General features: G+C 43.7%; 1 protein-coding gene across 6 annotated transcripts in view; it reads right to left on the bottom strand.

Moving 5' to 3' along the window:
- Positions 1 to 15,554, bottom strand: part of znf644b (zinc finger protein 644b) — a 191,424-nt gene that overhangs the window by 98,222 nt on the left and 77,648 nt on the right. For all 6 annotated transcript variants that reach the window (XM_043698769.2, XM_043698765.2, XM_087990444.1 and 3 more), the window contains exon 2: positions 1,854 to 1,999. In XM_043698769.2, coding sequence (XP_043554704.1) covers positions 1,854 to 1,855 — 2 coding nt within the window. In that variant the 5' untranslated portion in view covers positions 1,856 to 1,999. The remainder of the gene's footprint in view (positions 1 to 1,853; positions 2,000 to 15,554) is intronic.

Genomic DNA, 15,554 nt, shown 5'->3' on the forward strand with positions numbered 1-15,554 from the left:
CAAAGAAAAAGCAGTGATAACTGCCTGCAAAGTTCAAACTGCAGCCTTGTCAACATCATATGTAAAGTCATCACTTTAATTCCTCTAAACTTTTCAGGGTTTCTTGACATCAAAATATAATATTTTACACCTAACTTCACAAATTCATTTGCCTGTTCAATTATCTAGGTCACCTTGTTGTCTCCAACATCCCTTCTCAGAGTTTCCCCAGAGAATAAACTTGCTGTTGGCATCAAAAGCACCAAATCTCAATGCTCTCTTGGTAAAGTGGATGCAAAAGCAGTTGAATTGAAATAAATAGCAAAATCCAGAGGTGACAGAAACTTAAGACTCATCTCCAGAATCTGATATTATTTTGCAGGTAACAATAACAAGGAAAACCTCCAACAAATTTACAAAACTAAAAGTTATTGTATTGAAGGTATACAAATTCATAACTTCATGCTGGTCTTCAAAATGATGATTATCTTTTGAATACCGTACACCTGGTAACATCTGACTACTCTTAAAGCAACTGGCCTTTAAAGGGAAGCTAAATAAGCATGAGGAAAACAATAGGAGGATATTCAGGCCAAATTTGATGATGATCAGGAGGCAGAGACTTGCATGGAGCAGTGAACAGTTGGGCTGAAATGCCTGTTTTAATGTTGTAGTGTCGCCTTTTGGTCCATAAGAACATCATTCATGTCCATGTCAGTTGCCATGGAGCAATCCAGTCAGCCTCACTGCCCCTTGGCCTTGCAAGTTTACGTCTTTCAAGTGCCTCTTCTTAATTGGGAAAATTTTAGGAGACACTTGGAAGTAGATTTGAAAGCATTGAGAGAGCAAAATTTGAAAAAGAATGCATCACAGTGATACAGAAATCTGCTCTTGCCCCCTGCTATTTTTTTTTCCCAGTGATCGATTCTGTTCAGTGACAGCAACCCACCCAGCAGTGGCAGAAAGCCAATTAAATCGGTAATCAGCAGCAAATATCAAAAGGTAATGCATCAATCCTATGCTAGGTCAAAATCTTGAGTGGAAATGCAGTCTGAACATTTAATGAAACAAACCAAGTCTAAGGACATCTGCAGGAAAAGGTTTGCCATTGCAAGAGCACCACTTGGAATGACTCCTATGGTTAAGTTATTGTCTGCCATTTTGTTCTACTGTCCTTTAAAGAGTTAATCTCAGTAACTAAATAACACTCCAGAAGGCTAAAGTAAAACAAAGAGCTGCCTATGCTGGAGATGTGAAACAAACAAAAACAGAAACTAAAGAAACTCAGCAGATCTGGCTGCATCTACGGAAATAGAAACAGTTAATATTTCGAGTCCAGTGACCCTCAGTCACAACCAGTTCTGATGGGTCACTACACTCAAAATGGTAACACAGATGCTGCCGGACCTGAGAGTTTCTCCACCAGCAATTTCTGTTTTTGTTTGTTTGACTGTGAAGACTGCCTGAGAACCAATAGTTCCTTCTTCCTCTTCAACATATCTACCACCCTTAATGGGATGGCTATACCAAGGCAGCCGAATTGGTGACCTTACAGAAATTTGAACTAAAAGACTGGTTTCTCCAAGAATTGGTATGATGCAGAAAGTTGTCCCAGCAACCAAAAATACTTTAAAGTTAGAAAATTCAACCTAGCATAAAACTTTAAAAGTATCATGTAAATATTTGACTCGAATAGTATAACCTGGAAAGATGATTAACAACAAATTCTGAAAACAATTTTACAAGAAAATTAAATAGAAATGTGAAACACACTGGTATACAACAGTATTCCAGCATCTCTCAAATGCTCCATGTCAGAAATACTGGCAAAGAAAAAAGTTAAAATATTTATGAAAAATTGTTACATTTCTTACATTTCTTTCAAGTTCTTTTCACTTGCTACTTCCGTCTCCTAGTCTCTTCTGATTGTTCACAATCTTGCTTTTTTTCACCAAAGCTATTTCTCCTCAGATGCACTGAGCTATCTGTCTTTTTCCAAGTCGAAAGAATTCGTCTGTAACTAAAAGGGATAAATCTTACAGCATTTCAACGAGATTCACTTCAACTAAATTTTTCATACTAAACAGTTCCACATTAACCATTTTGAAGCATTTGTTTTGCCACCTTCCTCACATTACTATAAGTACCAGCTTTAAAAAGGAATATATAAAATTTTGTCATGTCTTGCAATCAAAGGAGGTCTCTGACCAGTGGAGTGTCACAAGGATCCGTGCTGGGTCCACTACTTTTCATCATTTATATAAATGGATGTGAGCATAAAAGAGGTACAGATAGCAAGTTTGCAAATGACACCAAAATTGGAGGTGTAGTTGGCAGCAAAGAAGATTAGAGCTGAAAATGTGTTGCTGGAAAAGCGCAGCAGGTCAGGCAGCATCCAAGGAACAGGAGAATCGACGTTTCAGGCATAAGCCCTTCTTCAGCCCTTTTTTCTCAGCAAAGAAGATTACCCCAGATTACAATGGGATCTTGATCAGATGGGCCAATGGACTGAGGAGTGGCAGATGGAGTTCAATTTAGACAAAAGAGGTGCTAAATCTAGGGAAAGCAAATCTTAGCAGGACGTATACCCTTAATGGTAAGGTCCTAGGGAGTGTTGCTGAACAGACAGACCTTGGAATTCAGGTTCATAGCTCCTTGAAAGTAGAGTCGCAGATAGATAGTGAAGGCGGCATTTGGTGTGCTTTCCTTTATTGGTCAGAGTATTGAGTACAGGAGTTGGGAGGTCATGTTGCGGCTGCACAGCACATTGGTTCGGCCACTGTTGGAATATTGCGTGCAATTCTGGTCTCCTTCCTATTGGAACAATGTTGTGAAACATGCAAGGATTCAGAAAAGATTTAAGGATGTTACCAGGGTTGGAGGATTTGAGCTATAGGGAGAGGTTGAACAGACTGGGGCTGTTTTCCCTGGAGCGTTGGAGGCTGAGGGGTGACGTTATCGAGGTTTCTAAAATCATGAGGGGCATGGATAGGATAAACAGACAAAGTCTTTTCCCTTGTTGAAAAATGTGGTGCTGGAAAAAGACAGGCAGCATCCGAGGAGCAGGAGAATCGACGTTTTGGGTATTAGCCCTTCTTCAGAAAGTCTTTTCCCTTGGGTGGGGAAGTCCAGAACTAGAGGGCATAGGTTTAGTGCGAGAGGGGAAAGATATAAAAGAGATTTAAGGAGCAACATTGTCCATGCAGAGGGTGGTGTGTGTATGGAATGAGCTGCCAGATGAAGTGGTGGAGGCTACTACAAATGGGCCGGGAGCTGGCAGGTGGGACTAGATTGGGTTGGGCTATCTGGTCGGCATGGACAAGTCGGACTGAAGGGTCTGTTTCCGTCCTGTACACCTCTATGACTCTAATTGATAAAGCAGCTTCAAAATTTAAAATGAATTTGAATTCTAGTCTCCCTGCTGGATGTTGTGAAACTTGAAAAGGTGATTTACAAGGATCTTACCAGGGTTGAAGGGTTTAAGTTATAGGGAGAGGCTGAATAGTCTCCGAGTGCATGGGAGAAAGACTTAAAAGGGATTGAAGGGGCAACTTTTTCATGCACAGTGTGGTCCATGTTGGAATGAGCTGCAAGAGTAAGTGGAGGAGGCTAGTACAATTACAACAACATTTAAAAGGCACCTGGATGGGTATATGAAAAGGAAGGGTTTAAAGGGATATGGGCCAGGTGCTAGCGAATGGGATGAGAGGTTTTTTCCCCATATCTGATCAGCATGGAGTAGTTGAACCGCAGGGTCTGTTTCCAGCTGTTGCCTATGGATCTAATACATTAACTAGAATTTAACTATCTGTAACTGCTTCAACAGCTTCCTCATTTCCCCTTCCCCCACCTCATCCTAGTTTCTAACCTCCAGCTCAACACTATCCCCTTGTCTTGTCCGGACTTGTCCGGCCTGCCCAGCTCCTTTTCCACCTATCCACTCCACCCTCTTCTCCCTGACCTATCACCTTCATCTCCTCCCCCACTGACCTACTGTACTCTATGCTACTCTCTCCCCACCCCCACCCTCCTCTAGCTTATCTTTCCACGCTTCAGGCTCTCTGCCTTTATTCCTGATGAAGGGCTTTTGCCCGAAACGTCGATTTTGCCTGTCCTCAGATTTTGCCTGTCCTCGGATGCTGCCTGAATTGCTGTTCTCTTCCAGCACAACTAATCCAGAATCTGGTTTCCAGCATCTGCAGTCATTGTTTTTACCTCGTTGATTTACTAATACTAACCAACTGTAAAAGATCAATAATAAAACCAGAAATTGGAGATATTCAGCAGGTCTGGCAGCATCTGTGGAAAGCATTCAAAAGATACTATTTCACATTTAGTGACCCTTTTTCAGAATCGTAAAGATTGTCTGCTACACTAAATCGGAGTTAAAAATCACAACACCAGGTTATAGTGCAACAGGGTTACTTGGAAGTACTAGCTTTCAGAGTGCTGCTCCTTCATCAGTAACTTGATAGCGATGGAATAACTTCAATAGATGAGGAATGTTAAAAATGGATTTAGATTAGCTCCAAATTTTTCCAAGCAGCTTTGCTGGCTCAGCAGCAAAATTCAGCAGGCAAAATCCTCACTAGGCAGAGCCAAGAAGCCAAATAAGGAGGACCATAGCTTGGTAAATGTTTTGTTGAAGGCCCGACTCTCCATTAATATTCAGCTATATTACCAAACAAGCTAGACCCAAGAAAATTCGACTTTGAACCTAGAGCAGGTACCCAGCAAATTCAGCTCACCGCTTTGGACCAAAGGGTCTGTTTCCATGCTGTACATCCCTTTGACTCTATGACCAGGCAAAGCACACTTCATGGGCATGAGCCACCTGCACCTTCTAAGAACTTGGAGCAGCATTTGGCAAATCAGCCCCGCAAACCAGCTCAGCTGTTTAATATGATCATGGTTGGTCTCATTTCGGTGTCAACACCACTTTCCTGCTCGCTCTCCATAATAACTCAAATGTACTCAATTAACCCACTGCCCCAGTATCAATCGAACTCTGGGATACAGATTCATGACCAGTTAAAAGTAGTCATTTCTTACTTTTTGGCATGGGGGTGGCACAGTGGTTCAGTGATTAGCACTGCTGCCTCACAGCGCCAGGGACCCAGGTTCGATCCCAGCTTCAGGAGACTGTGTGGAGTTTGCACATTCTCATCGTGTCTGCATGGGTTTCCTCCAGGCAGGCCAGTTTCCTCCCACAATCCAAAGACGGGCAGGTCAGGTGAATTGGCCATGCTAAATTGCCCATAGTGTTAGGTGCATTAGTCAGAGGGAAATGGGTCTGGGTAGGTTACTCTTCGGAGGGTTAGTGTGGACTTGTTGGGCCGAAGGGCCTGTTTCTACACGGTCAGGAATCTAATCTAACAGCTTTGAACCAGACATTCTTTATAATAAAACTAAAACCTCATTCTGGATGGCCTCATGGAAGGAAACATTTTCTCTTCATCTACTTCGTGAACCCCCTTTAGCATCATATATATCTCAATTATATCTCCTCTCTCATTCTTCTCAACTCCAGAGGGTATAGGCCTGAAGTCCCAATCTCTCAAGACAAAGCCCTCAGCTCTGGAATCAATCTAGAGAATCTCCTCTGAACTTCTGTCAATGCTCCTGCATCCCTCCTCGGGTAAGGGACTAGAATTGTACACAGCACTCCAGGTGCAGTTTCACCAATGCCAGCAATACTTCTCCACATTGCTGTCGGAATAAAGTATCAATTATCCAGTACATGAGGTCATTTAGCCCATCAAGTTTGGACCACCCAAAATATACTACGACCAACACTAACCCCACTTTCTTGCATGAGCTTCAGAACCTTGAATATTATGAGACTCCAAGTATGACGTTATTTGTATTACTGAGACTTGGTTGAGAGAAGGACATGATTGGGAACTAAATATTCCACAATACAGATGCTTTAAGGCAGGGTAGAGAGGGATGTAAAAGGGGTGGAGGAGTTGCACTACTGGTCAGAGAGGATATCACAGCTGATCTGATGGAGGGCACTATGGAGGACTCTAGAAGTGAGGCAATACGGGTGGAGCGCAGAAATAGGAAGGGTGCAGTAACAATGTAGGACTGTACTACAGGCCTTCCAACAGCTAGTGTGAGGCAGAGGTACAAATGTGTAAACGGATTATGGAAAAATGTAGGAGCAGAGATGTGGTGATTGGAGATTTTAATTTTCCTAAGATTAACTGGGATTCACTTCGTAATAAGAGTTCGATATGGAGCAGAATTTGTAAGGAGCTGCCAGGAGGGTTTTAGAGAGCAGAATGTAAATAGTCCAACTGGGGAAATGGTCATATTGGACATGGTGTTGGGGAATGAGTCCAGCCAGATGGATGACGTTTCAGTTGGGGATTACTTTGGGAATAGTGATCACAATGCTGTAAGTTTTAGAATTCTCATGGACAAAAGATGAGAGTGGTCCTAAAAGGAAGAGTACTATATATTGGGAAAAGGCCAACTATAGCAAAATTCAGCAGGAGTTGGGGAATGTGGATTAGGAATAGCAGTTTGAAGGTAAATCCACATTTAATATGTGGGAGGCTTTTAAAAAGAGGTTGATTAGAGTGCAGGACAGACATGTCCCTATGAAAGTGAGGGATAGAAAGGGCAAGATTAGGGAATCAAGGATGAAGGGTGAAATTGTGAGACCAGCTAAGAGGAAAAAGATTAGATTACCTGATTAGATTAGATTACATTACAGTGTGGAAATAGGCCCTTCGGCCCAACAAGTCCACACCGACTCGCCAAAGCGCTACCCATCCATACCCCTACATTTACCCCTTACTTAACACTACGGGCAATTTAGCATGGCCAATTCACCTGACCTGCACATCTTTGGTCTGTGGGAAGAAATCGGAGCACCCGAGGAAACCCACGCAGACATGGGGAGAACGTGCAAACTCCACACAGTCGCCTGAGGCTGGATTTGAACCCGGGTCTCTGGTGCTGTGAGGCAACAGTGCTAACCACTGTGCCACCGTGTCGCCCAAAAGGAAGCATACATAAGGTCTAGGTGACCAAAAACACATGAAGCTTTGGAAGAACATCAGGAAAGTAAGACCAATCTGAAACGAGGAATTAAGATGGATAAAACACATCATGAAGTATCTTTAGCAGATAGGATTAAGGAAAATCCCAAAGCCTTTCATTCTTATCAGCACCAAGAGGTTAATTAGAGAAAGGGTTGACCCACGCAAGGACAAATGAGGAAAGTTATGCATGGAGTCAGAGAAAATGGGAGAGATTCTTCATGAGTACTTTGCATCGGGATTCACCGAGGAGAGGGACATGACGGATGTTGAGGTTAGGGATAGATGTTTGATTACTCTCGGTCAAGTTGGCATGAGGAGGGAGGAAGTGTTGAATATTCTAAAAGGCATTAAAGGTGGACAAGTCCCCAGGTCTGGATGGGATCTATCCCAGGTTACTAAGAGAAGTGAGAGAAGAAATAGTTGCAACCTTACAGGTACCTTTGCAGCATCCTTGAACACGGATGAGGTCCCAAAGGACTGGAGATTGCTAATGTTGTCCCCTTATTTAGGGGATAGCAGGGATAATCCAGGTAATTAAAGACCGATGAGCCTGACGTCAGTGGTAGGGAAGTTGCTGGAGAAGGTACTGAGGGAAAGGGCCTATTTAAATTTGGAAGAAAATGGACTCATCAGTGATAGACAAAATGTTTTTGTGCAGGGAAGGTCATGCATTGCCAACCTAATAAAATTCTTTGAGGAAGTGACAAAGTTTTAAATATATATTAAAAAAAAAAAACTTACCTTGGGAGTTTCAGGGTTCTTCATTTTTGTGGCTGCAGTTGGAGTGGTTGGAGAGACAGCCAGGATCAGTGGCCCGATGGGAAGGTAAAAACCTACCTCGGGAATTTCAGGTATATATTTTGGCAGCAGCTGTGTCCCAAGACACTACATGCCCTCCTCCTCTAGCCAAAAACAAAAGGACTCGTGTGTTGCTAAGGTAAGGCATTTCAATTGATATTTCTTGCGTATTGTGATTGATTAAAAATTTACTATTAGTTGGTTAAATTGAATAAGATGACAGAAGTACTAGAAATTATTTAACTCAAATTTGTATAAAATTAATTAAATAAGTAGAGATGGCTGGGCAAGTGACGTGCTGTAGCTGTACGATATGTGAGCTGGCTGATCCCATTGAATGGCAGTACCATATCTGCAGCAAGTGTTGGTTGCTGGAAGAATTCCGCATCAGAATTGATGATCTGGAATCTGAGCTTCAAACACTGTGGCACATCCGGGAGGGGGAAAGTGTTACCTGGATACATTATTTCAAGAGGCAGGCACACCCGCTAGATTAAGTAACTCAAATGCAATTAGTGTTCAGGAACAACATGGTGTGACTAAGTGAGGCAGGTAGGGGGATTCTGAGTTCAGGAGTGCAGGAGCCTCAGCCCTTGACCTTGCCCAACAGGTATGAGATTAGCAAATTGAGAGAAGATTTGCAGCTCAGGTTGAGGTTCTGGATGTAGGTTTCCTCGCTGAGCTGGAAGGGTCATTCAGATGTTTCGTCACCATACTGGGTAACATTTTCAGTGAGTCTCTGGATGGATTCTCGTCTCAGTTTGGCTTGCCCTCGAAGCGGTATCCTTCCTTATCCGTATGTTAGGATACCAGTGAGAGAGGATCATGTCGTTTTGTGGCTAGTTGACACAAAACGACATGATCCTCTCTCACTAGTGTCCTTACATACAGATAAGGAAGGACACCACTTTGACTGTGACAACACACCCATCCTAGGACAAGCCAAGCTGTGACACGTACGAGAATTCAGAGAAGCAGAGCATTCCAAGATGAACTCTTATCCACAAACACATTTGACTTGGACCCCATTTACCACCCCTTGAGAAAGAGCAGGAAGTGACATCAGCATAGTAAATGACATCACCGACCCAAAGAAACACAAACATATAAACAGAAAGCAGGAATCATCAGCAGCGCTTCGTCTGGAGGCTTACTGAAGATGTCACCTAGTATGGCAACGAAACATCTGAAAATGAACCTTCCAGCTCAACGAGCAAACCTACAGGAGATTTTTGCTCCTTGTATGGAAGAGGAAAAGGGCTGTAGATAGGATAAGCCAGCTGACCACGGCACCAAGGTGCTGAAGACCATTCAAGAAAAGGGGGGGGGGAGCAAAAAGGCAAGTAATTGTTATAGGGGATTGTACAATTAGGGGGAATAGACAGTATCCTTTGTGAGCCATTTCGGGAATCCTGCATGGCGTGAGGGTGCAGGACATCACAGGCTGGCTTGAAAGGGTGTTGGAGGGGGAGGATCCAGTTGTTGTGATCTGCATTGGTACAAACATCGCCAATGCGAGGAAGGAGGACCTGTTTGGGGAGTATCAAGCACTTGGAAGGAAATTGAAGAACAGGTCCTTGAGGGTCAATCTCTGGATTACTGCCCGAGCCACGTGCTAACTCCTGGCATAGGGATAAGAAAATTAGGGAAGTAAACACGTGGCTAAGAAATTGGTATGGGGAAGAGGGATTCCATTTCATGGGACACTGGCATCAGTTTTGGAACTGGGGCAATATCTACCAATGGGACAGTCTCCACCTGAACCGATCTGGAACCAGCGTTCTGGCAAAAGGATAAATAGGGTGGCCAGGAGGAGGAGGAGGAGGAAAAGCAGTAGGGAGTATGGAGCCAAGTTGAAAGATAAACAGCAGGTTAGCATGTGTGCAGGTCTGAAGTTCAAGGTAGACTAGGGATGACGCAAAATGGAAGGATAACTTAGGACATACTACTAGAGGTGATGGAAATCATGAGGATAAGAAAATTAGCATTAAGGTGCTTTATCTGAATGCTCATAGTATTTGTAACAAAGTAGATGAATTAACAGCACAAATCATTGTGAATGATTATGATGTGGTAGGCATCACAGAGAATGGTTGCAGGGGATTCAGGACTGGTAGTTAAACATCCAAGGATTTACAACTTATTGAAATGACAGGGAGGTGGGCAGAGGGGGTGGGGTTGCTTGTTAGTTAAGAATGAAATTAAATCTATGGCACTAAACTACTTCGGGTCAGAAAATGTGGAGTCTGTGTGGGTGGATTTGAGGAACCACAATGCAAAAATAAAAAGAGGGAGTTACGTACAGAGCTCCCAGCAGTGGTCAGAACCAGGAAATAGATAGGGCATGTCTGAAAGGCAAGGTCACGGTGATCATAGGGGACTTCAACATGCAAATGGGTAAATAATGTTGCCAGTGGATCCAAAGAGAGGGACTTCATGGAATGCTTACAGGACGGCTTTTTGGAACAGCTTGTGATGGGCCCTACAAGGGAGCAGGCTATTTCTGGGCTTAGTGCTATATAATGAGGCAGACTTTAGAAAAGATCTGAAAGTAAGGGAACACTCAGAAGGCAGCGATCATAATATGGTAGAGTTTAGTCTGCAATTTGAAAGAGAAGGCAAAATCAGATGTAATGGTGTTACAGTTAAATAAAGGTAATTACAGGGGCATGAGAGAGGAACTGACGAAAATCAACTGGAAGCAGAGCCTAGTGGGAAGACAGTCGAGCAAGAATGGCAGGAGTGTCTGGGTGTAAATGAGGAGAGTACAGAGGTTCATTCCAAAGAAAAAGATTATCCAAGGGGGAATTAGACAGCCATGGCTGACAAAGGAATTCAGGAAATGTATCACAGAAAAAGAGAGCCTATAAAATGGCCAAGAGCACTTTATAGGTTCAAATCAGAAAGATTGGGAAATCAGAAGATTGGGAAGGCTACAAAAACAAACAGAGGATAACAAAGAGAGAAATAAGGAAGGAGAGGATCAAATATGAAGGTAAGCTAGCCAGTAATATTAGAAAGGAGACTAAAAGTTTCTTACAATATACAAGAAACAAACGAGAGGCAAAAGTAGGCATTAGGCCACTCCAAATTAATGCAGAAAGGCTAGTGGTGGGAGATAAAGAAATAGCTGAAGAATTTAATAAATACTGTATGTCAGTCTTCACAGCGGAAGACGTGAGTAATCTCCCAACAATTAAAGGAAAGTCAAGGGGCAGAGTGGCGTATGGTAGCCGTTACAAAAGAGAAAGTGCTAGAAAAGCTAAAACATCTAAAAATGGGCTACATCCTCGAGTTCTGAGAGAGGTGGCTGAAGAAATCGCAGAGGCGTTGGTTGTAATCTTTCAAAAGTCACTGGAGTCAGGGAAAGTCCCAGATGATTGGAAAATTGCTGTTTTAACCCCCTTGGTCAAAAAAGGATCAAGACAAAAGTTGGAAAATTATAGGCCAATTAACCTAACCTTGGTTATAGGTAAAATTCTAGAATCCATCATTACGGATGAGATTTCTAAATTCTTGGAAGTGCAAGGTTGGATTAGAACAAGTCAGAATGGATTTACTAAGGGAAGTAGTGCATGTTTGAAGAGGTAATAAGTAGGTTAGATCAGGGAAACCCAGTAGATGTTATCTATGTATACTTCCAAAAGGCCTTTGAGGAGGTGCCTCACGGGAGGCTGCTGAGTAAAGTGAGGGCCCATGGTGTTCGAGGTGAGCTACTGGCATGGATTGAGGATTGGCTGTCTGACAGAAGGCAGACAGTTGCGATAAAAGGTTCTTTTTCGGAATGGCAGTTAGTGGCAAGTGGCGTCCCGTAGGGTTCAGTGTTGGGGCCGCAGCTGATATATATTATATATATATATTATATACATTAATGATCTGGATGAAGGGACTAGGGGCATTCTGGCGAAGTTTGCCGATGATACTAAGTTAAGTGGACAGACAGGTAGTTCTGAAGCTGCAGAAAGATTTAGACAGTTTAGGAGAGTGATCCATGAAATGGCTGATGAAATTCAACGTGAGCAAATGCGAGGTCTTGCACTTTGGAAAAAAGAATACAGGCATGGACTATTTTTTTAAACGGTGAGAAAATTCCTAAAGCCAAAGTACACAGGGGTCTGGGAGTGCTAGTCCAGGATTGTCTAAATGTTAACTTGCAGGTTGAGTCTGTGGTTAAAAAAGCAAATGTAACGTTGTCATTTATCTCAAGAGGGTTGGAATATAAAAGCAGTGATGTGCTACTGAGACTCTATAAAGCTCTGGTTAGGCCACATTTAAAGTACTGTGTCCAGTTTTGGGCCCCAAACCACAGGAAGGACTTACTGGCACTGGAGCACGTCCAGCGGAGATACACACGATGATCCCTGGAATGGTAGGCCTAACATATGATGAACGGCTGAGGATCCTGGGACTGTATTCATTAAGAGTTTAGAAGATTGAGGGGAGATCTAATAGAAACTTACAAGATAATACATGGCTTAGAAAGAGTGGATGCTGAGAATTTGTTTCTGTTAGGTGGGGATACTAGGATCCATGGGCACAGCCTGAGAATTAGAGGGGGTCAATTTAGAACAGAAATGAGGAGATATTTCTTCAGCCAGAGAGTGGTGGGCCTATGAAATTCATTGCCACGAAGCACAATGGAGGTCGGGACGTTAAATGTCTTCAAGGCAGAGATTGATAAATTCTTAATCTCGCAAGTAATTAAGGGATACGGGGAGAGTGCAGATAAGTGGTGTTGAAATGCTCATCAGTCATGATAGAATGATGAAGTGAGCCAAATGGTCTTACTTAAACTCTTATGTCTTATGATCTAAAGTTGATTGATGAGGGAAGGGCTGTAGATGTCATATACATGGACTTCAGTAAAGTGTGTGATGGCTGGGACTGGATTAAGGTGGGGGCAGGGGCAGGGGCAATTCCCCTCCCCTCACCTTAGAGTCCCAAGCCTCCAAGTCAGCACCACCTGCTTGAATCTCCGACTTGTCCATTTTCCTTCCTTCTCATCCATCTGCTCCTCCCTCCCCACCGACCTAACACTTCCTCCCGCACCTTCATTTACCTATCACATTCCAAGCTAACTTCCCCGACCACCTCCTCCAGCCCCACCCCCCTTCCATTTATCTTTCAGGCCCCCTTGCTCACAAGCCTCATTCCCAATGAAGGGCTTATGCCCAAAACGTTGATTCTCCTGCTCCTCGGATGCTGCCTGATCTGCTGTGCTTTTTCAGCACCACGCTCTCAACTCTGATTTCCAGCATCTGCAGTCCTCACTTTCTCAGACTTCAGTAAAGCGTTTGATAAGGTTCCCCATGGTAGGCTGATGGAGAAAGTGAAGTTGCATGGGGTCCAGGGTTTACTAGCTAGATGGATAGAGAACTGGCTGGGCAGCAGAAAAGGAGTTGTGGAAGGGAGTTTCTTAAAATGGAGAACTGTAACCAGTGATGTTCCACAGGGACACTTGTTGGGACCACTGTTGTTTGTGATATACATGAATGATCTGGACGAAGGTATAGGTGGTCTGATTAGCAAGTTTACAGATGACACTAAGATTGGTGGAGTCGCAGATAGTGAATGGGACAGAGAGAATCCAGCAGAATATAGATAGATTGGGCAGTTGTGTAGAGAAATGTTAGATGGAGTTCAATCTGGGCAAATGCAAGGTGATGCATTGTGGAAGATCCAATTCAAGAGCACACCATACAGTAAGTGGAAAAGCCCTGGGGAAAATTGATGTACAGAGAGATCTGGTTGTTCAGGTCCATTGTAACCTGAAGGTGGCAGTGCAGGTCAAGAGTCATGATTTGGAGATGCCGTGTTGTACTGGGGTATACAAAGTTAAAAATCACACAACACCAAGTTATAGTCCAACAGGTTTAAATTGGAAGCACTGGCTTTTGGAGCACCGCTCCTTTATCAGGCTCCTTCAACAAGACAACAGAGCATGCTTTCCTTCATTGGACGGGGTATTGAGTACAAGAGTTGGCGGGTATATTACAGTTGTATCAGAACTTGGTTCAGCCACTTTGAGGACTACGTACAGTTCTGGTCACCACATTGCCAAAAGGATGCGGATGCTTCAGTGAGGGTGCAGAGGAGGTTCACCAGGATATTGCCTGGAGGGTGCTAGACTATGAAAAGAGGTTGAGAAGATTAGGATTTTTTTCATTAGAAAGAGAGGTTGAGAGGGGACCTGATTGAGGTTTACAAAATCATGAGATGTATTGACAGAGGAGATAGCAAGAAATATTCCCCCCCACCCCAAGAGTGGGGGTCATGAGTTCAAGGTGAGAGCATACAAGTTTAAGGGAAATATGGAAATATCTTAACGCAGAGGAAGGGGGTGCCTGGAAGATGTTGCCAGCAGCGGTGGTAGAGGAGGGCATGATAGCATAATTTAAGATGTATCCAGACAGATATGTGAATGGGCAGAGAGCAGAGGGACACAGAGCCTTAGAAAATAGGCAAAAGATTTAAATAGAGGATCTGGATTGGTGCAGGCTTGGAGAGTCAAAAGGGCCTTTTCCAGTACTGTAATCTTCATTGTTCTACTCATCCGAAGACGGAGGTTTCCTGCCTCAACTTTCCTCCCAGGCAGTATATTTCAGGCTCCCACCATTCTCAGGTGAAAAGAATTTTCCTCAACTCCCCCCTAAACCTCCTGCATTGTTGCCCTTCAACGAATGGAAACAGCTACTTTCTATTCCCTCTGCCCAAGCCCCTCATCATCATATATACCTTTTCTGGTCCAAAGAAAACATCCAAGCTTATCCAGCCTTTCTTTTGAACTGAAATGCTCTATCCCAAAGGCAAATATCCTTTGCTGAAAATGTGTTGCTGGAAAAGCGCAGAAGGTCAGGCAGCATCCAGGGAACAGGAGAATTGACGTTTCGGGCATAAGCCCTTCTTCAGGAATGAGGAAAGTTTGTCCAGCAGGCTAAGATAAAAGGTAGGGAGGAGGGACTTGGGGGAGGGGCGTCGGAAATATGATAGGTGGAAAGAGGTCAAGGTGAGGGTGATAGGTCAGACTGGGGTGGGGGCAGAGAGGTCAAGAAGAAGATTGCAGGTTAGGAAGGCGGTGCTGAATTCGATGGATTTGACTGAGACAAGGTGGGGGGGGGGGAGGGAAATGAGGAAACTGGTGAAATCAGAGTTCATCCCTTGTGGTTGGAGGGTTCCTAGGCGGAAGATGAGGCGCTCTTCCTCCAACCGTCGTGTTGTTGTGGTCTGGCGATGGAGGAGTCCAAAGGCCTGCATATCCTCGGTGGAGTGGGAGGGGGAGTTGAAGTGTTGAGCCACAGGGTGGTTGGGTTGGTTGGTCCGGGTGTCCCAGAGGTGTTCTCTAAACTTTCCTCATTCCTGAAGAACCCTCACCTTGACCTCTTTCCACCTATCACATTTCCGACACCCCTCCCCCAAGTCCCTCCTCCCTACCTTTTATCTTAGCCTGCTGGACAAACTTTCCTCATTCCTGAAGAATTTCTCCACAAATATCCTTTGTACAATCAAGTACAATCACAGATATTATAATGTGGTGACCAGAACAGTAATACAGTAACCAAAAGAGAAAATGCTGGAAAATCTCAGCAGGTCTGGCAGCATCTATAAAGGAGAGAAAAGAGCTGATGTTTCGAGTCGAACTGACCCTTTGTCAAAACTGTCAAATACAGTAATCCAGCTGAGCCCTAACCAAACTTTTGTATAGAGCCAACATGACCTTCCTGT

This window comes from Chiloscyllium plagiosum, unplaced genomic scaffold (assembly GCF_037043375.1).
Source record: "Chiloscyllium plagiosum isolate Xiang-an unplaced genomic scaffold, Cpla_swu_hap1 HiC_scaffold_9, whole genome shotgun sequence".
Lineage (NCBI taxonomy): Eukaryota > Metazoa > Chordata > Chondrichthyes > Orectolobiformes > Hemiscylliidae > Chiloscyllium > Chiloscyllium plagiosum.